This window comes from Leucopleurus acutus (assembly GCF_964270905.1).
Source record: "Leucopleurus acutus genome assembly, chromosome: 1".
Classification (NCBI taxonomy): domain Eukaryota; kingdom Metazoa; phylum Chordata; class Mammalia; order Artiodactyla; family Delphinidae; genus Leucopleurus; species Leucopleurus acutus.
Window position 1 is genome coordinate 31,925,186 of NC_139142.1, and position 27,261 is coordinate 31,952,446.

General features: G+C 44.8%; 1 protein-coding gene across 1 annotated transcript; it reads left to right on the plus strand.

Moving 5' to 3' along the window:
• Positions 1-4,234: 4,234 nt before the first annotated feature.
• Positions 4,235-26,851, plus strand: SLC10A1 (solute carrier family 10 member 1). The gene is made up of 5 exons (XM_082838317.1): positions 4,235-4,714; positions 15,173-15,383; positions 22,825-23,003; positions 24,551-24,747; positions 26,634-26,851. Exons 1-5 carry the CDS (start codon positions 4,359-4,361, stop codon positions 26,738-26,740), a joined length of 1,050 nt encoding a protein of 349 aa, XP_082694443.1. The 5' UTR covers positions 4,235-4,358; the 3' UTR covers positions 26,741-26,851.
• The last annotated feature ends 410 nt before the right edge of the window (positions 26,852-27,261 follow it).

The following is a 27,261-nucleotide window of genomic DNA, read 5'->3' on the forward strand; positions in this document are numbered from 1 at the left end:
GGCCCAGGCCACTCGGAGGTATTGCTCTGGGGGAAGTCGGCTACCACAGAAGAAGTCTGACTATCCTGAGACCACTATGCTCTGAGGAGACCCAAGCTGGCTGCATAGTGAGGCCACGTGGAGGGAGACGCCTGACAAACCGAGGCACCAGACACGTGAGTGAAGGAGACTTCAGATGACTCATCTTTAGGCACCATCTGACAGAAACCGTGTGAGGAGACCCAGCAAAAGCCACCAGCTGAGCCTGTCACATCCCAGAACTGTGAAAGATAATAATAACTTGTTGTTCTAACTAAGTCACTAAGTTTGGGGGCTTCTCTGGCAGTCCAGTGGTTAAGACTATGTGCTTCCAATGCAGGGGGCACGGGTTCGATCCCTGGTTGGGGAACTAAGATCCCACATGCCGTGCGGCCGAAAAAAAGAAAAAACAAAAATAAGTCATATGTATAACTGATTCACTTTGTTATAAAGCAGAAACTAACACACCACTGTAAAGCAATTATACCCCAATAAAGATGTTAAAAAAAAAAAAGTCACTAAGTTCATTACACAGCAATGGATAACCGAAACACCCACCTCCACTGGTGGTGTGAACCTAGACATTTGGTTTCTGCTTTCAGCTTTGCTCACCCAGTTCCCGTAACTGCTTGAGGCTGCATCCTCTAACTTTAGGAGGTGTAGATATTTCTGGAGCTGTCTCACCTCTGTGCCCTCTGAGCCCTCCTGCATGTCACATTTCATCCCTCTTCCTTCACTTCCTTTTTTGGGATTTCTGCCTCATATCAGGCAATTTGGCAGGCCTTTTTACATATTTTACAGTCTGCAAATTATATTTGTCCCTGAGTTTCACCAAAAAATATTGTCTGTGGGTTTTCCCCTCCACTTTTCTTATTGTTTTTGAATGATTTCCAAGAAAAGAGAGGAGAATGCTGATTCCTACAGCCACTTCCATAGCATGTCACCACCATATTTTTAAAATGGCTACATTCTTTTAAATGCACCATAACCAATCACCTATTAATAGACATGAAGGTTGCTCCCAGCATTTCCCTGCTACAAGCAGTGCTGCAGTGAAAATCCTTCTACATCTAACCTTCTCACACTCAAACACACATTTCTGTAGGATAATTTTCTACAAGTAGAATTTTGGGGTCAAGGGCAATGGCTGATTGAAGGATTTTTATGCCACTTCAGAATGTGGCAAAGCAGCTCATTTTGCTAGAGCTGAAGCTACAGTGTCCCTTAAGTAAATTCCCTCAGCCCTTATTGTTGGGCTGTTGTGTTGCTTGGTGTATTCAGTCTGTGAAAAAACCAGTCCAGTCCAATTTGGATAGAAATATGTAATTACCAGGACTTTTCCAGTTGAAGCTTCCTGGTCTCAAAAAGCAGGGTAAGTAGAGAGGTAGGATGAGGCAGGACAAGGAACACAACAAAGCAGCACAGCACCACAGTTAGGGGCATAGAACCAGGCTGGGTGTCAATACCCAGACTCTCAGACCTGCGTATGAATACCAATTCCACCAATCAACAGCTGTGCAAATTGGGCAGATCGCTTAACCTCTCTGAGCCTTACTTTCCTAATCTGTAAAATAAGGATAGCAATAGTACCTATCTCATGAGGCTATTGTGAAGACTAAATAAGAAATGTAATTGTCACATAGCATGTGCTCGATAACGGCCAGCTATTGTTAATATAACACAAAAGATCTTCCTGCCTTCCAAATTTTATAGCATTAGAGTAGGGGCAGAGGAGACATGGAGAAAAGGATGAAGTTTAGCAGCTTCCAGGAAGAGATTTTCCTATTATCTGTAAAAGCATATTGCTGAGAACAAACAGAATGGATAAGGGAAGAGAGGGGAGGGAAGCGAGGCCAGGGCAAGAAGATTTCCTGAAGGAAACATCCACAGTAGGAGGTAGAGCTTTGGGTTTCTGAGAAGGGGCAAGGGGGGAGAGTTGGTGGAGATTAAATGGCTTAGTATCCAGGTTACAGGTGTGTTAATGGGCACTCTGCTCTTTCTATGGGCATGATACGATCAATAGTCACGTCACAAACCCCTGATCTTTTAACAGATACTGATTGATTACTCCTCACCCCCTTGGGCATAAGACAGATGTATAAAAACTGGTTGCACAGGATGTCTGAATGGGTGGTGTCCCTAGTGTTGTTCAGTGCACAGCTGGCACAGCTGTACATGGCAGTCCTGCCTGGACTCCACCCTCAAATATTTTTTGCTTTGCATTGTGAACCACCATATGGACCACAAGGTTCCCGAGGGCAGGAACATGGATTACATAATTTTTTATACTCCCACAAGTGCTTGGCACTCAGTTGATGATCGGTAACTCTCCCTGGGACTTCCCTGGTGGCACAGTGGTTAAGAATCTGCCTGCCAATGCAGGGGACATGGGTTCAATCCCTGGTCCAGGAAGATCCCACCTGCCGCCTAGCCACTAAGCCCGTGTGCCACAACTACTGAGTCTGCGCTCTAGAGCCTGTGAGCCACAACTACTGAGCCCGTGTGCCACAACTACTGAAGCCCGTGCGCCTAGAGCCCATGCTCCGCAACAAGAGAAGCCACTGCAATGAGAAGCCCGCGCACCCCAACGAAGAGTAGCCCCCTCTCACTGCAATTAGAGAAAGCCTGCGCGCAGAAACGAAGACCCAACGCAGCCAAAAATAAATAAATTTTTAAAAACATAATAATTCTCCCTTAGCAACTCTGTTAGGGGGTCTCTTCCGACTAGCATTTTTGGGCCTGCCCCTGACCCTCCAGGCATACTCAGCAAGCTCCACACATCCCCATCGGCATCTAGTAAACCCCACTCGGCCCGCCCTCCCCTTGAGACCAGATCAATTCAAGCACCAGGAAATCATTAATATCAGAACTCTCAGAGGGAAAGGAGCTTCAAGTTCTTGTCATTGAGGGCCACAGGATGTAGCCCTGTGACCTGCAGGACCCCAGAGAGCAGCCTTCTTGAGCCACGCTGCCCAATGCGTGGATCCTATCCCAGCCCTTATCTATGCAGGATTCTAAAGGCCCTGGGGCCATTGTTGGAGAGCTCTTATTTTTGGGTGCTTCCTCATACCAAGCCACTCCCCAACCCCACAGAGTGGTTCGCACCCTGGTCCCCATCCTGTCCTCTGTAGTCCCACACAAAAAGCCTCATCTCATGTTTCAGCAAATACGAAACTATGAGACCCCACTCAGGCCTCTTGGGTTCCAGCCCCGCCTAGACGCAATTCTTCTGAAGGCTGTTCCCTGTCCTTCCTCTGAAGGTGCTTATCCCTAGGCTGGGGTGGGAGGAGGGAGGCCCGGGATGCCGCACACACCAGGCGTGCCTGCCTCTGTCCACTGTCACCCGCTCAGCCAGAGCCTGGCTCCCAGACAGGCGCAGAGCCAAGGTAGAGCAGTCAGGACATCGGAAAGAAAAGGCTGTGCATTCCTGCTTCCTTCTCGGCAAGTTTCCCAAGCAATGGGGCTCCTTGGGCTGCTGGCCAAAGAGCCTGGACAGAAATAAATCTCCCCAGCCAGGGCTCCTTCAGAGCTGCCCTTTGGGGAACGTGCCCCCAGTCTTCCCGAGAGCCCCTCAGCCAGCGCAGCAGGCTCTTCCCTGGAGTTAGGTGTGTGTGGGAGCATGTTCCCCCCCCCCCGGGATCCGTGCCGTCAGGTTTGGGGATAGGACCAAGTTTTCCCAGCACAAGTGAGAAGGACACAGGCACCTCTCCTCTTCCAGGACAAGGGTCATGGACACAACTTCTCCTGGAAGCCAGCAACTCACCTGCCCCTACCCTGTCCCACACCCCCCTTTCCAGGAAGGAAAGGTAAAACTCAACTCTTGTCACTCCCTGGGGTTTGGGGGAAGATGCGCGTGACCGCCTGGGCCTGGGGAGACACCTTCCCCTGGATGAGAAACTGAGGCCTCAGGGGCTGAGCAGAGAACGAGAGGGGCTGGACCTGGATTGGTTCCAAGAAACAGAATGCCTGTGGGCGTGCTCAGCGGGGGGGGGGGGGGGGGGGGGATATAAGCCCTCTTGTCCCAGAAGCAGCCAAGAGGTGAGGGAGGGGTGTGAGTGACACCCAGGAAGACAGCAGAGGCTGAGGAGCTCAGGAGAGGCCGGAACAGCCCTGCAGATAAGGCTCTGGGCTTTCTCTCCTTTGGGGCCAAAGCCAGAGAAAGCACAGCCAGTTGCATAATCCTTCTATTTGCTCAGATCTACGTTTTGTCCTGAAGCTCCCTGCCCTGGGAGGTGATTGAGGAAGGCACTCAGCAAGGACTGGGCAGGGCAGGGAGTCAGCGGGCGAGCAAGGGGCGTGCTGGGTCTTCAGCCTTTTTTCCACCGCTGCCGTCCAGGAGGATGGAGGCCCTCAATGAGTCTGCCCAGTTCAACTTCTCCCTGCCTCACAACTTCGGCAAGCGGCCCACCGACTGGGCGCTGAGCGTTATCCTGGTGATCATACTGTTAACCATCATGCTCTCGCTGGGCTGCACCATGGAGTTCAGCAAGATCAAGGTGCACTTCTGGAAGCCTAAGGGGCTGGCCATCGCCCTGGTGGCGCAGTACGGCATCATGCCCCTCACTGCCTTTGCACTGGGCAAGGTCTTCCAGCTGAACAACGTCGAGGCACTGGCCATCCTGATCTGCGGCTGCTCGCCGGGGGGGAACCTCTCCAACGTCTTCACTCTGGCCATGAAAGGGGACATGAACCTCAGGTAGGACGGGGGGGTGAAGAAGGAGCAATCTGGGGACAGCAGCTGCATGGGAGATCACAATCAAGGCGAAGAGGGGGGCTAAAGCCAGAAGCGTGAGTGAGTGGGGGCTGGGCGGGTGCTAGGGCAGGGGGTGGCAGGCATTGATTGTCAAGAGCTCATGCTGGGCTGGGGACAGGACCTGGGGTACATCTTGGTTTAAGCACCAAGCCAAAGGGGCCCAGCTGGTCCAGGGGCACCCTGGAGAGCCCCCTGACTCCCAGAGTTGTCTCAAACGGGGCACAAGGATTGTCTTGAAGGAGTACTGTACTGACTTAAAGCAAAGGGACCTCTGGAGAACTTTTACCTGTCTGCCAGGTGGGGCAAGTTGTCTGCTTTGAGGCCAGAGATACGAAAGGGAGTGCAGATTAGTTTCAAAGATCTCCAGGGAGATCAAGGTGGCTCGGAACCAAAGAGCACCTCCAATTCCTGCAGAGCAAGAAGGAACTTCCAAAGATTCCCCCCAGCTGTGTGGGCTGTCTTCTCTGAACTTCCCCCATCCGCCCATCAGATGCAGGAACACTTCGATGCAAAGACACAGCCAGGTAGATCCTAGAGTTTCCCAGGACCAGGTCGGGGTCCCAAGTCATGATGGGCCTCGCCTCGGCCAAAGTGGTAGGAGGGGAACAGCAGCAGCCCCACCCAGCACATCACAGCAGAAATCAGCGAGGGCTCCCTCCTGCAGGGGCTGGTTGGACACCCTTCCTTCCAAACAGGTGGGACTCTGGTCTGGAATGCCTCCCAGGCTGAGGCCACGTCAGGCCTGCTCCCGCTGCAACAGCAGCCCCTGCTGGCTAAAGAAAACTCACCAGCATAAAAGCTCTTGCTGTTATCTAAGCCTCCGTCTCAAGCCGGTCTCTTCTGGTTTGATCCACTCTTCCATGCTGGGCAAGGCAGTAAATTCAGACAGTCCATCTGCTTGTGCCTGTCAGTATCCTGTCCCTGGCTGAACTTTACTAAGGAAACTAGCCAGGTACGGAAGCCTCCTCCTGGAGATGCCAAGCGATGCTGGGGTTGATTATTAGATGGAAAAATGATAGTGATCATTGGGGGTTCCCTGGACCTGCCATCTGAGAAGCTCTGGACTCTCTACCCATATGATTTGACCCTTACTGAGGTGGTCGATGGAGAGAGAGCTTGGCTTGTATAGTCTCCCATGGGAACATATCCATGTTCGACCACCTCACTGTGAGGAAATTCTTCCCTCTATCTAATCCAAGTCCTTACTGCTGCAAAACAAGCTCCTGGTCTTGATTTAGCCTGTGGACAAGGCCGGCTGCAGCCTCTGTGTCTTGGACAGAGAAACCTGGACTACACCTTAATTCTGTTGTAGAAGGGTTGCAGGTCAGGAAAGGGGTTCTCAGGGCTTCGTGGCTCTGTAGAAGCGGCAGCGCTGGATAGGACAGCGTAAAATATCATGGGGGAGCCTCTAAGTGTGAGTGATCAGATGTCCCAGCCTTTTGAGCCAGTGGGTGCCAACGAGGTCTCTTCTGAAACACCTGCGTTTCTGAGGCTCTAGGCCTCCACCGGCAGAGCCTCCAGTGACTCATGCTCTCCTGCTAGGCCAGGCCTCCTGGTCTGGGTACCTGGGAACTGTCACTTCCACCTAGACCCTCAAGAGACAATGCTCTGCCGGGACGGCCACCTTCTACCATAACGCCCCTACCCACAGACAAACCTCCCCCTCATGTTAAACCAGGCTTCTGACCCCACTGGAGGAGCGTGAATCTCATCCTCCACCATCACATGCCGCCAGGCCTCAAATTCCAAATTGAGTTCTTCATCTGGGACAACTTGTTACATGTATTATAATAATGATAATGGTGCTGATAATAAAAGACAGCCAGGCACTGGGCCAAGCACTTTACATGGGATCCTCTTACAGCTTCCCATGAGGAGGTGCTGTAAAGAGCCCCATTCTAGAGATGAGGAAACTGAGACTTAGAGAGGTTAATAGATTTGTCCAAGGTCTGAAGGCTCCAAAGCCTGTGCTATCTTCAGGGTCGGGTGTGTACATAAATGAACTGAGTGGCTGGAGGGTGACCGCCAGCCTCGGAGACACGGGCCGCCCTACACGGGGCAGATGCCATGCATCTCTGCCATGGGTGTTGTGGGAACGGGGACTCAGTGCCTGCACAGCTCCCTGCTTTTCAGGAGAAGATGGAGTCCCCCTTTTTATGTGAAATCTCCAAATTTTTAATTATTGGTAACTCGCTCCAAGTTTTTAAAACACTGTGCAAGCCAAACAGGACATGACAGAGGCCCAGATGTTACACAGAAGCTATGGGTTTGAGATCTGTGTACAACTCCACGCGATTTCCCATCTAGAGCAGAAAGGAATGTTAGGACACCTATTCCACTTTACACGTGAGGAAGCGGAAGTCCAGAGACTTTCCAGAGGCTTCCCGAGAATCTGTGGGCCAGTTGTGTCTGGAGCCATTCCTGGGCTCTCTCTTCCCAGTCATTCTGCCTCACAGCTGGAGTGAGGCTGGGGGAGCGGCCATCCCAGGGCGTTGGGCACATTCGAGGAGGCTGGGCCGCAGGGTGGACCTCTCAAGGCAGCCAGGCCCAGCAGCTCCTTCCTCAAGGATGCTGCTAGACGTGCTCCCAAGAAAGCAGGTGACCCACAAAAGAAAGAGAAAGTGCTCTCACCGGGGACAGAGGAGAGAGTGCCAGAGGGAACTGGGCCCCTTTGATGGCCGCCTCTGCCTCCAGCTCACCTGCTCCCCCTCTCCCCTCCAGCCAGCTCGCAGCTGAGACAAGAGCCAATGGCTGAGGGGATAACCCAAGGATTCCCACAGCTCTCCCCACCATGACAGAGGGAGACTAAGCAGGAAGAGACAGAAGCTACCCGGGTTCCCAGAAGTTTCCCACTTCACCACAGAGTCTCTAATGGGTCCCCTCACAACTCTCTCAGCTTCCGCCTCCAGTGCCTCTATTGACAGGAGTTCAAAAACTGTTCCTCAAGCAGGGTGTACCGATGCCCCAAAGCAGGCTGTATGCAGTGCTCTGAGAACTTAAGCAGGAAGGGTAAAGAAAAAACCAAATGTGCTCCTTTCTCCCTGGTCCCTGGACCCCTGAGAAGCATCCGGGTCCACAATGTTACTATGGAACAGATTCCAATCTCAGAGCTAGAGTCAGGAAGTTGCCTCCCATCCCTATCCTTCAGGGTAACAGGATCATGAGAGTCACAGATACCAAAAAGTTAGGACCAGTGCCCAGCACTCACACATGCGGAGGAGGTTCGGGGGTCTGGGAGCATGGCTCCCACACACCTCACTGCATGAGGCTCACCAAGTCTCAGAGCAAATTCCAAAGCTCCCGACATGCCAAGCCAAAGTAAGCATGACTCCTCTGTTCAAGGACATCAGAACAAGCACACAGGTTTTGTGTGGCTTTTCTCCTAAGAAGAAATCAATAGCTAGCACTGTAGCCCCCTGTGTGCCCTTCCCAATCTCATTCCCCTCTACCCACCCTGAAGGGAGCACCTCCCAGGATTTGCCTTTCAGCACTTCCACAGACCCTTTTACACTATTACTACATAGGTATATATCCATCAACAAGATACACTGTTGCATCTACATGGTTTTAAATTTCATTATCAATGGTATCATACTGCCCATATCATTTGACAGCTTGCTTTTTGGAGATAATAGGTATATAAATAAAAGAGCTACTTCATGCATTTGAACTGCAGTATAGTTTGCTTGCATTTATCCATTCTCCTGTTGTCAGACATTTACATGGATTTCATGTTTTGTTGCATGAGCAAGTCCTATGCATGCTCCCCCTGTGCTCACATGTGAGAGCATACATAATGAACGCAGGAGTGCTGGGTCTTGCGGTTCACACATCTGCAATGAACAGGTCTCCAAAGTACTTATTCCACTTCACACTTCCCAGGGCAGTGTATGAAGATCCCTGTTGTTCCGTGTCTTCATCTGTATTCGGAATTGTCAGACTTCTAAATTTTGTCATCTGGTGAGAGTGAAATGAGTCATGGTGGTTTTAAATTTAATTTCACGGGAGGTCTAGCAACTTTTCAAATACTGTTGGCCAGTTGGGTGTCCTCTTCTGAAAATAATGCCCTTTGCCTATTTTTCTATGGGACTGTGGTGTTTTCTTCTCATTAATTTACAGTTATTTGTTGTTTTTACATGTTGCGACAGTCTACTCACAGTTTGGGGTTATCCTTACATCTTGATAATGATGTCTTATAAAACAGAATGCTTATTTTAACTTAACCAACTATACGAATATCTTTCCTTGGCAGTTTGTTTCGGGGGTTTCTTTAAGAAGTCCTTTACTGCCTTGAAGGTCATAAAGATATTCACCTATGTTTGAAAAGTTTTACAGTTTTGCTTTTCACATGGAGATCTTTGATCAACCTAGAATTTATTATTATGTATGCTGTGATCTAATTTTATCTTTTCCATATGAATAGAGAAAATTCCCAGGACCACTGAGTGAATTTTTCTCCATCAACTTTTAATTCCATCTCTCTCGTTGACCAAATTCACAAATAAGCATAAGTTTGTGTCTGGGATCTCCCTTCTGTTCTATTGTTCTATGTCTCTATCCTTGAGCCAATATCACACTTTCTTAATTACAGCCTTTTAATAAATCTTGATATCTGAAAGTTGCCCTACCTTGTTGTTCTTGAAAATTACATTAGCTATTCTTGGCCCTTTACTCTTTCACTCGAATTTTGGGATTAAGTCTCACATCTACAAAAACTATTTCTGGAATTTCGGTTAAATTTGCTTTAAATTTATGGATAAATTTAGAGGCTATCTTTATAATACTGAATCTTCCCATCCATGAAAATGAAAATGGTACAGATTTTCTTTTATTAATCATTATTTTATACCTATGAAGTTTTATAACTTCTTTCATAAAGATCTTGCATATCTTTTAGATTTATTTCTAAATATTTTATCATTTTTATGAATATTATAAATGGTATCTTTTAAAAAATTCATTTGCTAATTATTTTTGTAGTATATCAGAACTTGATTTTTTTATTGCTAATGTAATCAAAATTTCATGGATTCTCTTATTTACTAGTTGTAATGGAAATTCACTTGGATTTCCTCTGTGGACAGTCCTATCATTGGCATATAATGCAAGTTTAGTTTCTTCCTTTCCCATCCATATGTTTTTTCTACTTCTTGTTTTGCTGTGCTAGCAAAGACCTATATAGTATAATTTACAATAGGTGATGTGATGGGAACAGGTATCCTTGCTTTATTCCTCTAATTTTTCACCATTAGGTTTACTATTTCCTGTAGATTTTTGACAGATAACCCTTTTCAGGCTAAGGAATTTCCATTCTGTTGCTAGTGTGCTAATTTTTATCATGCATGAACATTGAATTTTGTTGAATGGCACTTTTCTGCATCTATGATACCATTTTTTCTTTAATCTGATAATACAGTGATATATATCAGTATATTGTCTAATGTTAAATCATTTTTATATTGCTGGGATAAACCCATTTTGTTCATTGCATTATTTTTTAAAGGCATGGCTAGATTCTGTGTTCATAAATGAGACTGGACTCTAATTTTCCTTTCTCATAATGTGATTTTCTACCTTTGGTTGTAAAATTTTATTATTCATATATAATAATTTGGGACATGTTTCCACTTTTTTTGCTCTCTATATAATACTGAGGCTATCTGTACTTTGAATGTTTAGTAGAACTCTACTGTAAAACCATATGTACATCGTGTGGGGGTTGGATGACAGGTTTCAAACTACTGATTAAATGTCTTTAGTGATTCTAAGTTGATTCAGGTTTTCAGCTTCATTTTGAGTTAGTTTTTGCAGATTATATTTCCCAGGAAATTGTCCATTCAATCTGAATAGAAAAATGAAAGTATAAGACTGTCCTTGATTTCTTCTATGACTCTCTAAAATCTTTATTGTATCTGAAATTATGTTTCCTTTTGCATTCATAATAACATCAATTTGTGCTCTCTTTCCTTTTTCTTGGTTAGTCTCGCCAGCGGTGTCTATTTTTATTAGACTTTGCAAAGAACTTGCTCTTGGTTTAATTGATTCTCGGTTAATTTATATAATTTTTAAAGTTTACTCTCTCATCTTTAATATTTTCTTTGTCCTGCTTTCATTAGGTTTACTTTGTTTTTCTTTTCAATTCTTGAGTGAAATGCTTAGCTCATTAATTTTTAATCTTTCTTTTCCTATATAAACATTTCAGGCTATAAATTTTCCTCTAAGAATTAATTTAGCTGCTCCCTAGATTTTTAAAATTATTTTTTGAGATATAATTTATATACCATAAAATTCACCTTTTTAAAGTATATAAGTCAGTAGTTTATAGAATATTCACAAGGTTGTACAACTACCACCAGTATCTAATTCCAGAACATTTTAATCATCCCCAAATGAAACCCTATACCCATTAGCAGTCAGTCACTCCCATTCCTCTCTCACTCCAGCCCCTGGCAACCACTAATCTACTTTCTGTCTCTATAGATTTCAGGTAAATGGAATCATATAATATCTAGCCTTTTATGTTTCTGATTCTTTCACTTACCATAATGTTTTCAAGGTTCATCTTTGTGATAGTATATAGCAGTACTTCATTGCTTTTTATGGCTGAAGAATATTGAATTACATGAATACACCATATTTTGCTTATCCGTTGATATTTTGTTTTCCATTTTTTAGCTATTATAAATAATGCTGCTATGAAGGCTTGTATACAAGTATTTGTGTAAACATATGCTGTCAATTCTCATGGGTATATACCTAGGAGTAGAGTCACTGGGACATATGATAACTCTGTGTTCTTGATGGCTATACTCCGGACCCTTTGGACTAGGATGTAGTTGATATTCATTTAAGCCATATTTGACCTCTATGGAAACAATGAAGAGGTGTAGATAGTGAATAGGGCTATAGGGAGGAGGGACACACACTTAGTGTGGTTTTCCTACGGTCTTGTCAAGCCCTCGTCCCCAACCTTCCCACTAGAATGGAAGCCAGAGCATATACTGTAAGGTGAATGTCTACAAACCCCAGAAGGTTCCCTAGCAGCTTCTTCTCTCGGTTGGTCTTTCTGGAGGGCCTCTTCCTACACAGGGTCCTGGGATTAACATGTATGAGATTCCAAATGGAGATGGTAATAGGACATTTAGGACAGTTAGGATACAGATTAGAGCTGGGAGGGTATACTATTTTTCAGGATCTGAGACTCACACTCAATTTCTCTTAAATAATGTTAAGGATAAACCAGAAAGTAAAGAACATGAGAATATTGGTGTTGGGGACTAGAATATTATTCAAGATAAAAAACAGGTCTGACGACCAGATTATCTTGTCACTTACTCAACAATGGGTAACTATTGCTGCCTTCTCTACAGCTCCACCATTGTGGTCCTTCCATTATTCTGTTTTTACTGCTTTGCTGCTGTTGTTTACAGTCCTCCTAATCATGGCCTCTGTTTACTGCTTTTTCTTTGCATGTTTTTTGGGTTTTGCCTGAACATGCCTCCCATGCCTCTCCAAAACCAAGTGCTCCATCACTGTGCACACATTCAAACTCCCCAAGTGAGAAAGTGCTCTTGATGTACTTAATCCTTGTTATCTTAGTTAGACAGAATCACTATGTCCAGCCATCCCCTGGGCTCTAAGGCAGGCACTTAGCAACTTAGTAGGTCAGGTGTTATTCTACGTTCCAATGGGCTATAGCCAGAGTGATGGGCTCACACAGCTTTCTTCAAAATGGGCTGTGCTATGTCAAGTATAGAGAGCAAAAAGAGTTCTACTACAGAGGAGATCAGAATGGCTCCTTCCACAGTGAAGCACACAGGGACTGAAGCAGTTGGACAGACCTGGGTTCAAATCCTGCCTCAGCCATCCTATCTGTGTGATTCTGGGCAAGCCACAACTCTTCAAGTCCCCAGCTTCCTCATTAGCAAAAAGGAGATAGTATGCTTACCTCCTAAGCTACTGGGAAAAGGAAATAAAGCAATGTATGTAAGGTTCTTAGCACAATGCCTGGCACAAAGCAGGCACTCCACAAAGTAGTCTGTACAGGCATACCTTGGAGATACTGCAGGTTCAATTCCAGACCACTGCAATAAAGCAGAATATCACAATAAAGTGAGTCACATGGATTTTTTGGTTTCCCAGGGCATATAAAAGTTATGTTTAAACTATATTGTGGTCTACTGAGTGTGCAATAGCAGTGTGTCTAAAAAAACTTACATACCTTAATTTAAAAATACTTTATTGCTAGAAGATGCTAACCGTCATCTGAGCCTTCAGCAAGTTGTAGTTTTTGCTGGTAGAGGGTTTTGCCTCCATGCTGATGGCTGCTGACTGATCAGGGTCGTGGATGCTGAAGGCTGGGGTGGCCATGGCCATTTCTGAAAATAAGACAAGATTGAACCTTCCTTTCATGAATGATTTTGCCATTTGATAGCATTTTACCCAGAATAGGACTTCTTTCAAAATTGAAGTCAATTCTTTCAAACCCTGCCACCACTTTATCAACTAAGTTTATGTAATATTCTAAATGCTTTTTTGTCATTTCCACAATCTTCACGGCATCTTCACCAGGAGTAGATTCCTTCTCAAGAAACCACTTTCTTTGCTCATCCGTAAGAAGCACTCCTCATCCATTCAAGTTTTATCAGGAGATGGCAGCAATTCAGTCCCATCTTCAAGCGCCACTTCTAGCTCTCTCGTTATTTTCGCCACATCTGCAGTTACTTCCTCCACTGAACTGCTCAAAGTCATCCCTGAGAATTGAAATCAACTTCTTTTAAACTCCTGTTAATGTTGATATTCTGACCTCTTTCCATGAATCACAAATGTTCTTAATGGCATCTAGAATAGTGAATCCTTTCCAGAAGGTTTTCAACAAACTTTGCACAGATCCATCAGAGGAATCACTATCTATGGCAGCTATAGCCTTACAAAATGTATTTCTTAAATGGAAAGACTTGAAGGCCAAAATTACTCCTTGATCCATGGGCTGCAGAATGGATTTTGTATTAGCAGGCATGAAACAACATGAATCTCTTTGTACATCTTGAGTGACCAGGTGCATTGTCAATAAGCAGTAACATTTTGAAAGGAATCTTTTTTCTGAGTGGTAGGTCTCAACAGTGAACTTGAAGTATTCAGTAAACCAAGTTGTAAACGATCTGCTGTCATCCAGGATTTGTTGCTCCATTTATAGAGCACAGAGTAGATTTAGCATAATTCTTAAGGGCCCTAGGATTTTTGGAATAAGCACTGGCTTCAACTTAAAGTCACCAGTTGCATTAGCCCCTAACAAGACAATCAGCCTGTCCTATGAAGCTTTGAAGCCAGGCATTGACTTCTCCTCTCTTGCTATGAAAGTCCTAGATGGCATCTTCTTCCAGTAGAACACTGTTTCATCTACACTGAAAATCTGTTGTTTAGTGGAGCCCCCTTCATTAATGATCTCAGCTAGATCTTCTGGATAACTTGCAGCTTCTACATCAGCACTTGCTGCTTCACCTTGCACTTTCATGTTGTGGAGATGATGTCTTTCCTTAAACCTCATGAACCAACCTCTGCTAGCTTCAAACTTTTATGCTGCAGGTTCCTCACCTCTCTCAGCCTTCCTAGAATTGAAGAGAGTTCGAGCCTTGCTCTGGATTAGTCTTTGGCTTAAGTGTATGTTGTGGCTGGTTTGATCTTCTCTCCAGACCACTCAAACTTTCTCCATATCAGCACTAAGGCTTTTTTGTTTTCTTATCATTCGAGTGTTCACTGGGGTAGCACTTTTAATTTCCTTCAAGAACTTTTCCTGTGCATTTACAACTTGGCTAAATGTTTGGGGAAAGAGGCCTAGCTTTCAGTCTATCTGGGCTTTCCACAGGCCTTCCTCACTAAGTGTAATCATTTCTAGCTTTTGATTTAAAAACATGAGAGACATGTGACTCTCCCTTTCACTTGAACACTTAGAGACCATTGTAGGGTGAGTAACTGGTCTGATTTCAATGTTGTTGTGTCTCAGGGAATAGGGAGGCCCCAGGAGAGAGAGAGAAGGGGGAACAGCCAGTTGGTGGAGCAGTCAGAACACATACAACATTTATATCCTTTAAGTTTACCGTCCTACATGGGCGTGATTCACAGTGCCCCAAAACAATTACAATAGTACATCAAAAATCACCATAATATAACGAAAATGTTTGAAATATTGCGAGACTTACTAAAATGTGACAGAGACATGAAGTGAGCAAATGCTGTTGGAAAAATAGCACCGATAGACTTGCTTGATGCAGGGTTGCCACAAACCCTTACTTTGTGTAAAAAAAAAAAAAAACCACAGCTGCAAAACGCAATTAAAATGAGGTTGTGCCTGTATTAACGGGCTCTCTCTCTCTCTGCACTCTTCCTATGTTTCCCACCCAGCATCGTGATGACCACCTGCTCTACCTTCTTTGCCCTGGGCATGATGCCCCTCCTCCTGTACATTTACTCCAGGGGCATCTATGATGGGACCCTGAAGGACAAGGTGCCCTATGGCAACATCATGATATCACTGATCCTGATTCTCATTCCTTGCACCATAGGCATCATCCTCAAATCCAAACGGCCACAATACGTACGTTATGTCACCAAGGTAAGAACCTGGGGACCTGGGCAGGGAGCGAGAACACCACCATCATCGCAGTGAATGGCTTGAGGCAAGTCATTTGGGCTTTTTCTGTGTCAGTTTCCTTCCTTGTTTAAAAAACACAAAAGAAGTCTGCTGCTATTGGTACAACCTACTTCATGGGATTGTAATGTACATGAGAATATTTTTGAAGTTAGGAGACAAACAGTAAAACACCACACACAACTATAAGGTATAATCATTATTTTAATAATAAAATTAAACTTTTATCATGTACCTAGTAGCTGCTAAGTTTTATGCTACACTCTCTGAGGAGCCACTGTCCTCGAAGTTTGTTTGCAGAAAGTCAATGATAGATGAGAAACAAGATCCAACACAATGTACAATCAGGTATTGGCAGAATGTAAGGAGGTTAGGTTAGTGAGGGCCAGGTGGTCAAGAAAGGCTTCCCTAGAGGATGGAAGGAGGGGGCACGGTTTCAGCCAGACCATGAAGAAAGGGTTGGATTTGGGTAAGCCTAGGGAGGTGCCTGAATAGAGGAGTTCCAAGGGAGACCACGGGCAAACATGGCTGACTGGATGAGAAGCCAGAGGGGAGGAGGCCAGGGGGAGAGGTGGTAGGCACACTTGTATCACTTTAGGAGTGGGATAGGAGAAAAGTGGAGTGAGATGGCCCCAGCAGGTGTAGGAGTCTGCTGTGAGGGCATCACGCCACTGCCCTGCCTTTGGAAAAATCAGACTTGTAGAGTGAGTGGTTGCTCTACCAACTCTTGTGACCTTGGAGCTCAGTTCCCATCAGTCTCTCCTCTGGCTCACTGCTCAGCCCAGGATCCCAGGCTCCATCCCTGTCCTCAGGAAAAACTCGCCTCCTGAAGGCCTGCTGTGGTCCCCACCCCTGGATCTATGCCTTTGGGCCTGGCTACAGGGCATACTACTTGGAGGCCCAAGGCTTCCAGCAGCTTCGGGCCTGGAACAAAGAGGTTTGGTCAGGTTTCCAGGGTCTTTTGATTTTCACACTACCATTGTCAAGGGTAGTTTCTGCCCTTGTCCCGGTGTAGTCCTAATACCATGGCCACAGTCCCCCTCCCCACCTGTTGAAGATGTGAAGTCATTCATTCCTCCTCCTGCCAAATGGCTCATCACCCCACTCTGCTCTGGATGGCATCTTCCGTTCTCTCCTTACTCCTCAAAAATGTCCTTTTATTGATCATGTCCTCTACCCCCATAGCCTCCTCCCCCTCGTTCTCATTTCTAGAACGTCTCCATATTAGTTCTTCACAGCCAACGTTGATACTGGTTCACATTTCTCCTTTTTTTTTTTTTTTAACTAAGTAGAGTCACGGGACTCTACTTCCCGCTCCAGCCAACACCTCTCTTTCCTCCCCTTCCGAGCCGTGCTCCTGGGAGTCACCCGTTGTCCCCACCCACCTTCCACTCTCACCACACTGGCCCGCAGGACAGTTCTCCAGTGGCCAGGCCTCAACAGTCTCTACTCCTTGGCCTCCGATTCACTCAGCATCTTGATGACCGCCTGCTCCACTTTCTTCACCAAATCCAATGGACATGGCTCAACTCTTCTTTTAGCAGCTGTTGGTATGGCTGACCACTGCCTCCTTCTCAAAACTCTTCCTCAGCTTCAGTGGCAGGGCACCTGCTTTCCTACCACGTCTTTGGCACTGCTTTTCAGACTCCCTTGTGAGTTCCTCTGGTAAAAGTTACTTCTCTGCATTCAGCCCAAGCTTTCTGCTTTTCTTGCTTTTCTTCCCTAAGCCCAGGACCTCCCCACCACGAGATCTGGTCCATCTCAACAGCCATCTACAAGCTGATGACTGTCAGAACAGCTCTCAGCTCTCTCCTGACTCCTGAATCCATTTATTAACTGCCAAATCTTTCTACCTGAATATGCCTCAAGCATTTAAAATTCAGTATGTCTTAAATTTAAACCACCTCCTTAAGCCTGCTCTTCCCCTCCTCCCACTGTGTGATCATCTCAATGAATGGCATTCAACGTGCCCCACTGCCTGAGCCGGAAACCAGACAGTCATTCTCCACGTCCTCTCCCTCCCCACTCACACGAATCAGGGATCGTCAATTCTGCCTTCTTTTGCTTGAACCCATGTCTCTCCATCCCTGTGTCTACCGTCTTCATTCAGGCACTCTCCTCTCTCACTAGACAACTCAGCCTTCTAACCTGGCTCCCTGACCCAGTTTTAACCTGAGTCTGGAAAGAAACTATCATGGCACTCCACTGCTTAAAGGCCTTCACTGGTTCTTTAAACTCCCCCAGGAGTCACGTGGCCCCTCAGCCCTTTCTTGATTTGGTCTCAGCCAACCTCTCCAGTGTCAGCTCTCTTCTCTGCACGTGCCCCACTGGACTCACTCCTACTCACCCTTCAAGTCTCGACACAATTAGCACCTCCTCTAGGAAGTTTTCCTTAACCCACAAGCCTGGGCAGGATGCTTGTCCTACTTGCTCCCGTATCACGCAACACCACTGCAACAACATGTATCATACTGTATTATAAATACCCACTCCATTCTTATTCCCCACCCACCTGCAGGAAGCAACATCCTAAGGCTGTGCCTCAACACTGAATTCTCAACACGCACAGCTAATACCTGAGAATAAACAAAGGAATAAAGGGCAAGTCCTGTCTCTCCCACACGTTAGCAAAAACAAACAAACAAAAAACCAGAAACATGTGTCTATCATTTCACTTACTCAAGATAGTTTGTGGGATACAGGAATAAAGAAAAACAAATCACAGAACATAAAAATGTGAAGTGACTCCTGATATCATTTAAAGCAGCTCTGCCCCCCTCCACTTTATAGGTGAAACCAAAGACTAGAACCCCAAGTGCAACTGATATAAGAACATGTCTCCTTACCTCAGAATAAAGTGTTCTTCTGAGAAAGACAAATACAAATATGTGGTACATATATACGATGGAATACTACTCAGCCATAAAAAAGAATGAAATGACATCTGCACAACATGGATGGACCTAGAGATTATCCTACTGAAGTAAGTCAGAAAGAGAAAGACAAATACCATATGATATCACTTATATGTGATATCTAAAATATGACATAAATGAACTTATCTATGAAACAGACTCACAGATGTAAAGAAAAGACTTGTGGTTGCTGGGGGCAGGGGGTAGGGAAGGGATGGAGTGGAAGTTAGGGGTTAGCAGATGCAAGCTATTATATATAGAATGGATGGACAACAAGGTCCTACTGTATAGCACAGGGAACTATATTCAATATCCGGTGATAAACCATAATAGAAAAGAATATGAAATATATACATGTATAACTGAGTCACTTTGCTGTATGGCAGAAATTAACACAACACTGTAAATCAACTACACTTCAATTAAAAAAAAGTGTTCTTCTGAGGATGAAAAAAGGATCTCAGATCTTAAAGTGAGAAAGCCCTTCAAGACGAAGTTCAGTCTCCTGCCTTATCCTCCTCATTCTACTCCTGTTCCTCTTGTGTTACACATCCATGACTCAATTCCACAGCAAAAAACGGAGTCAAAATGACCCCAGAGGGGCTTCCCTGGTGGCGCAGTGCTTGAGAGTCCGCCTGCCGATGCAGGGGACACGGGTTCGTGCCCCGGTCCGGGAGGATCCCACGTGCCGCGGAGCGGCTGGGCCCGGGAGCCATGGCCGCTGAGCCTGCGCGTCCGGAGCCTGTGCTCCGCAACAGGAGAGGCCACAGCGGTGAGAGGCCCGCGTACCGCAAAAAAAAAAAAAAAAAAAAAAGACCCCGGAGAACATTCAAGGGGCTGAGATATACTTGGGCTCGAAAGACAGAGGCCAGTAACAAAGATCACAGAAAATGCAGGTGTATCTTGGGACACTTTGCTGCCGGCCAGACCTCCAAGGTTAGACACGCAGAAGGGCAACAGCTCCGTTTATCAATTACTCCCTAACAGGAATCACTCCTGTGAGGATGCAGAGAAAAACAAGTGGTCAAGATGCAAACGCTGAAGTTTCCTCGTGTTACATTTCTTTGAGGACTGTGCTCATCCTTAATCTCCCCGTTTCATAATGTAGTGAGTTACAAGCTGGAAAATGAGCAAACAATTGTCCCGGCCTCTTTGCACACCTAACACTCCTAGAGACCTTCAAATCAAAATTATCCAACTTCTGGTAACTGGCTCTGGCAGAAGGTTAGGGTTATCTGCTCAAACTCTGCTCAACCAGTTGCATTCCCTAGAAGGAGGTCACACTTAAACACGCCAAGATACAATTTCAGGGATGCCCCATTTGGAAAGGCAATTCAAGTAATACTTTAACTTACCCATGCAAGGGCTTATTCAAGCCTACATGGTTAGAAAGTTGGTGAAGCTGAGCATGACATACGGTCTAAGAGCCACTCTTACCATAAGCCATCCATCACTCTTCAAGAAGGATCCCGCCCTGACACTGACTCAACCACTCTACCTATGCTTTTCCCATACCTGCTGCTACGGATGAACTGACCTGACTCTCCTAAATCTCACAGCTTCTGCCAACTCGTGGCTTCTGCTGCTCCCAGGCCTTTGTGTCAAAATTTTAACACTTGCCTCTGCTCTTGCTTCCCTCTCTGTAACTCTTCAAACTCCCTAAACAAGAGGAAGGATCTCACTAGTTAGGTCATTCTTCAACCTGCCTAGGTCACCGATGCAAGAAGAGTTGGGCCAGGTTATCTCCTGGATCACTGGCAAGCTGAGTCGGCTACCCATGAATGGACACTCATCACAGCTTCAATCAGCGATGACAGGACAGTGCAGGTGGTAGAAAACATGGTGACCTATGAAGAAGCACCCACCTATGGCCTCTTTTCTCAACAGGTCATGGACATGAGATCGCCACAAAAAGCAGGACTGAGAGTGACAAAAAACTCTGGGATGTCAAATTCCTCTCTTTTCCCTGTGTAGTAATAGCTACAATTTAGTCAGTGGTTCTAATATGCCAGGTCCTGTGCTGTCAACCTCACTCAAGAGAGGTTGCATGACTCACCAGTTTACACGTCTTGAGGATGGCTTTCACACCTGGGTCACACCATTGTCTGTGCTCACCACTCCAAAGGCCCCAAGACTGGGAGAACGAAAGTGAGGGGATGAGAGTGATACTCACACAGAGAAAGAGGGCTTCTGGATTCTTTCACAATCCCTGTAGCCCAGTACACCCTATGTTATCCATTACACTCTTTTGATAGGGACAAAAACTGGACATTAGGTAGACGACAAACCCAAAAGGCAGAAATTAACTCAAAATGCAAGGGCAAACCAAGCAGTTCATCAGTCTTTCAATAAAACCTGAAGCATGTTGTTACTGGTGAGATTCCTTCCTTTCCTGGGACAGGACCACCATCAGTACAGGTGATGTTTCATATGATCATTATCAGTTGCAACATGGCTTAAAAACACAGAAATGCAGAACTGTACAGCTGAAATTAGAGCAATATAAATAAATGTTAAAATGTCGCTAGGACAACACTGTAATGTAATTAATGCCACTGAATTATACACTCAAAAATGGTTAAAATGCCAACTTTTGTGTTATATGTATTTTACCACAATTTTAAAAAAATGGTAGTAGGAAATATAAAACCCCACATGTGCGAATGAGCTGGAAACGGAACCAAAACATATAACCATTACAAAACAACACGGTAAGTTCAAGAAAAGTTTGCTATATATCCTTTTACTCAGAAGATGAGAGGGACAGAGGCTTAGGTGTATGTGTATATTTCATCAGTTTAGTGTGTCATCCTCTAAAATGCACAGACATGTAAGCACACTTTGAAAGCTTGCATCCTTGTTACATGCTGAAAAATCTTAACATTCTAATTTCATAAATCTGCCTATTGAAAATTTTAAATGGTAAGATGTTAACTATAAAATAATGTATTTTAAAACATATAAAAACATACCATTGTTCCTGATGACAGTTGCTTTCACAGCACTTACCTGAGGCAGGGTGGACCTGCACTTTTTTTTTTTAATTGGAGTATAATTGCTTTGCAATGTTGTGTTAGTTTCTGCTGTACAATGAAATGAGTCAGCTATATATGTATACCTATATCCCCTCCCTCTTGGACCTCCCTCCCACCCCCGCCATCCCACCCATCTAGGTCATCACAGAGCACCGAGCTGAGCTTCCTGTGCTTTATAGCATGTTCCTGCTAGCTATCTATCTTACGCATGGTAGTGTATATATATCAATCCTAATCTCCCAATTCGTCCCACCCTCCCCTTCCCCCCAAGTCCACATGTCCGTTCTCTATTCTACGTCTCTATTCCTGCCCTGCAAGTAGGTTCATCTGTACCATTTTTCTAGATTCCATATATGTGCGTTACTATACGGTATTTTCCTCTTTCCGGCTTACTTTACTCTGTATGACAGACTCTAGTTCCATCTACGTCGCTACAGATGACCCAATTTCGCTCCTTTTTATGGCTGAGTAATATTCCATTGTATATATGTGCCACATGTTCTTTATCCATTCATCTGTCGTTGGACATTTAGGTTGTTTCCATGTCCTGGCTATTGTAAATAGTGCTGCAATGAACATTGGGGTACATGTGTCCTTTTGAATTATGGTTTTCTCAGGGTATATGCCCAGTAGTGAGATTGCTGGGTCGTATGGTAGTTCTATTTTTCGTTTTTTAAGGAATCTCCATACCGTTCTCCACAGCAGCTGTATCAATTCACATTCCCACCAACAGGGACCCGAACTGCTTCTAATGATGCCATTATTGCCTGAGCCATTTTGAAACTCCTTTTGGGAACTTCCTTATCATCCAATCTGCAGGTCACTCAAGAAAGTAGGCTCATCCCTTTACAGTTATACATCATTTAGGATCTAAAACCACATTACCTTACTTCATTACCTGCTTTAACCAGCTTTGGTTCAAATGACTTTGGCAATGTCCAGAAGTTAAATTCATCGTAAAATGGATGGATGAAGTCCCTACCCATAATGGAGGTATTCAAGACAAGTATGACAGGTTCTAAGAATAACTTCTACTGAGCTCCAAAATGACCACAGCAATGGCAGTACTGTAGGGATATGTACACGGCCTTCAGAGACTTTGAAAGAGAACTTTCATTTACAATATTCACTTTGCCAGGGGACTGAATAGTCTCATCCTTCAGAGCCATAGCACTTCACTGAAAACCTGCCATCCAGAGATGTCGTCAGAAGCTGTGCTTGGCTCAGTCTTCCTAACGTGTTAATCAGATCTATGACCTCCAGGAAGCTTCCTAGCTACGGATAAGAAATCCAAAAAGATGAAAGATAAAGGTCTTTCACATTCCCTCCCACTTCGAATACATTGATTAAAGTGTTTTCCACCTCCAATACCCACCAGTGTTTCCCCAGCCCTCTCTGCTCTTCCACATGCCCAGTATCCTTCTAATTGCATTTCCTCCTTGTCCTTATTCACAGGGAGGGATGATCCTCCTGCTTTTGTGCAGTGTGGCTGTCGTAGTGCTCTCTGTAATCAACGTGGGCAAGAGCATTTTGTTTGTCATGACACCACACTTGCTGGCCACCTCCTCCCTGATGCCTTTCATCGGCTTCCTGCTAGGCTACGTTCTCTCTGCTCTGTTCCGCCTCAACGGACGGTAGGTATTATTTTAGGTCCCACTGTCCCACGGGTCTCATGCTCATTCTTGTCTCTCAGAAAAAGGTAAGATCCATGATCTCGGGAAGGCATTTTTCAAGCAATATATTCAAATGTCTCAACTGAACAATGAACTCTGGACTGAGAAATACTGGGGAGGGAAGGTACTGAATGAATAACGCAGATCCAGAAACAAAACACAAAGACCAAAGGCATCGAATCATCCAAAGGGCAGCAGTTCATGGCAAAGTGCTCCCTCCAGAGCCTACATTCCACCTCCCGCCCAACTCCCTGGTGGCAAATGGCAGTGGAGTAGCTCCATGTCATGACAAGCGCTGACAATCCCTTTCCCACTTCTCCTCCCTTTCTGTCTAGGTTTTAGTCTTGACACAACACCTTGGGTGGCAACTCTGCTAAGTGCCACTCAGAGCTGAAGTAGTTGCGGACCTCTGCTAGAGCCTAATCCAATTCACAAACACACCTGCTACTTTAGGGGAACAGTCAGCTTGAGCGCCGGGTGTGGACACATCAGGCACCCTAGGCACCCTGTCTATACAGAGTGGTACCCCATTTCAAGATTCCCTATTTTCAGCCACATGGCAGACAGATGTTTACGCAGGGGTCTAAACAGTTGCACTCCAGCCTCGTACCACAACGCCCCGAAGAGCTGTTTTTAAAATACAATTTTAAAATAATTATCCATTTCAAAAACCAGTCTAATTTAATAAAGAACAAATTACTGTAGGATGCAACACATGGTGATATAGCAGTCAAAAGGCTGCCAATGACCACTCATGAATTTTCACAAAGACAGAATGATACAGGTCGTGATAAATGGCCACAGCATCAAGTGCCCACAGTAGTCTCCTTCATAGTAAATGTGCTGAGACAGCGCTGGCGATTTTTTTTAGCAAAGAACTATTTTAATATACTAATTGCACTTCAGTGAATAAAATGTATTAAATGTTAACAAACATTCCATTCTTTAATCCATAAAATGGAAAGCAAAACCGAGGATGTGTTCCAAAGACAGATAATGGAACCAAGCTTTTATTTAATCATTGTGTTTTAGAGTTAAAAGATGTCCAAGACAGAAACTGGACCACAGGGCAAGGTTCCCATTTAGACAATCTTCTACTTTACATTTAAATTCTAACTGTCCTATATGTAAGCCCAACATATGCCAATGAATGATTCTGGCTCCCATCTTCCTTTTATCCCTCCAGTCAGACATTTCTCCAAAATTCACTTTGATAATCCCGCAAGTGACAAATTGTAGATTTCCAAGCTACTCAAAAATTCCCTCATAAAAACTCCCCAACAGGAACCTAACAGTCACCATCTCCCACAAGGCTGGATTGGTGATTTAAGAGGTGGGCCAACTTGACTTTTCTCAAAACCGTGCACTCCACACGTAGCTCATTTTTATCTGTGTTGGACTGTCAGTTTCTCTTAAGAGTATTTGGGAGAAAGGAGATGAGCAAGTGAAGTTGCACCCTCACATGCCTTCTCTGAGGGCATATGGGGTTGTTTTTTTAACCTACACAGGTGCAGACGCACTGTCAGCATGGAGACTGGATGCCAAAATATTCAACTCTGCTCCACCATCCTCAACGTGACCTTCCCCCCTGAAGTCATTGGACCACTTTTTTTCTTTCCTCTCCTCTATATGATTTTCCAGCTTGGAGAAGGGCTTCTCCTCATTGCCATCTTTCGGTGCTATGAGAAAATCAAGCCTTCCAAGCGTAAGTACTGAATTGTTCCCCTTTGAGCTCTGCTCCCATTTTGGACATGATTCTGCCAGCAACCATCTCTAGCAAGGACCTTTTGGATAGGGCTGTAACCCATAAAGTCATTAGGAACCAGGCAGCACCAATAAGCAGGAAGGGATTTCAAAGAGCCATGACTAACTATAATAACGGCACTTCATTTTTGCTGGGAGAATCAGCTGTGGAGTTTGCCTCATAGAACAGAGGCGATTTTGGCTACTTTAACTGGGGAGACCATGCAGGACTCAGGAGACCATGTAGGACTCAGGGTATAGAAATAGGACAGAACTGTCTTGGACATTACATAGTTGTGAGATGTTGCGTGAAAAGTCCTATTCACAAGAAGTCACTAAGTTTCCATGTTAAGAGTAGGTTCTCAAGCCATGGAGCCAGGTCAGAGCCCCAGCACCACTGGCACTCCTATATGAGAAAACGTGAAAGCAATGCAGCCCAATAATCCAGAATCGAAAAGTGAGGATTCCAACTCTGGCTACACAGTAAACAAAAGTTAGATATAAGCTTATTAAATTAATAACAACTATCAAAAGTCTAGATTTAATATAATTTAATGTAATTACCACTAGGATTAAATAACTTCCTAGCCAACAGCACCTCCTAAGATGCTTAGAGTATTTCATTCTCTTCAAGATATAATGAAACCTCAAGAAAGCCCACCGAGTCCCTTAGTGGGCTTTAAACCCCGTTTTTTTTTTCAAATCAGAAAACTCAAATCTCAGTCGGTAACATATTTCAGTATTTTATAACTCTAAACATTAGTATATTCATCTCAACCACTCAAATCCTTCAACTGACTCATTTCCCACAAACCTGAGGATGCCTTCGAGACGTCTAGACCCTGGAGACTGATTTACACCTTATGAGAAAGATACAACTTACCCTGGTAGAATTTATCATCTTATAGTAGCAAATGAAGACTTACAATTAACTTAAAAGATGTAGTATTGGTTATCAAGTAGCCAAAAAGAAACCAATAAATAAGTAACCATACTTCAGAACCATTTTTACTAAGCTTTGGTTCAATACTACAGTGGAGTTATGGAAAAGAATCTAATCTGATACTTCTCTTGAGAGCAACTCAAGATATTTGTTACCCATTGAACACTCCACCTTCTTTAACAAAAGCAGCAGATTCCCAGATTTGCAGTTTTAGTCCCAGAAAGGCCTGAAATGTGCTCAAGAGGCCATATTCTGAGTCTATGGCTCTCAAAACCAATGCACCTAGCAAGACCCCTGTGGCAAAACTAAGTGCAAATAACTCACCTCTTTGGAGCTCTTGTACTGTCTGGGCCCAAGCAGCAATGCTCAAGTTAAAGAATCTGTCACAAGTTTCTGTGCTTTTGACCCTTGTACCCTTCTAGAGAGATGGAGAACAGGAAAGGGGGACCATAATCATAGCTCCTCGCCACCGCCATGCAGGCAGAAAAAGGGGTAGACCCGACACCACAATGATAGGGGTATGGAAACACCCCTTGGAAGACTTCCCACTTAATGCATTTTCCTCCCTGCCCCCACTGGCTCCCAGAAGGCAATAGTCAACCTTTGCATACATAAACTCAACTCCCCATCTGTACTGTGTGTACTAAGAAGTCGGAGATGGAGTGATGAAGAGTCAGTGCTCTTTATTAGACCTTTTGTTACTAGTATTACCATCAGGGATGTTGAGGGGAAAGCAAATCTTTCCTCAGTTTGTCATGGGAGAAGAGGTGGTAAAGAGATGGGGGAAAAAACAAAAACACAGGACACCCTAGGAGTAAGTTGGTATCCTTTTATCTCCCAGATAGAACAAGTTTTTTAACTATTCTTTTGTTCTTCCTAACCTATGACCCTCTTCAACTTTACAGATAAAACAAAAATGATCTACAAAGCTGACACAACTGAAGAAACCATTCCAACAGCTCTGGGAAATGGCACCCACAGAGGGGAGGCGTGCCCCCCTTGCACAGCCTAGCCTTCCCCAGTGACCTGGATTCTGGTCAGAAGGCAATTCAGAAAGCCAACGTGGCAAACTATACAGAGAGCAGAAAGATGAACCACCACCAGTGGGGTCTCTTTCTCTAGCATTTCCACCATAAACTATCAGAATCATCAAGCCTTGCGTGGAGGACAAAGTGGGGGTCTACCCCAAAAAGCCTCACCTATTCCCAGCTTACAACTTGATACTTGTTTAAAAAATAAAAGACTTATTCAATGACAGCCCTACAAAGGCAGGAACCAAAACTGCCTTTTGCCCTTGCATCTCTAGAACAGTGCCTGATAGGCATAAAAAAGCAATTTCTGAACTAGTCAATAAATGGGTTCTTACCCTAAAATCAAATATCCAAATTCTGTTCCAAGTTTTGTGACCCAAAAGGGAAATACAAGCTCAGAGTACTGTAGGATTAACAGACTTCAGAAGTCCTTTCTAACCTTAAATATTCAGATCCCATTCCTTCCCTTTTGACGTCACTGGAATTAAAGCTCCTGCGAACA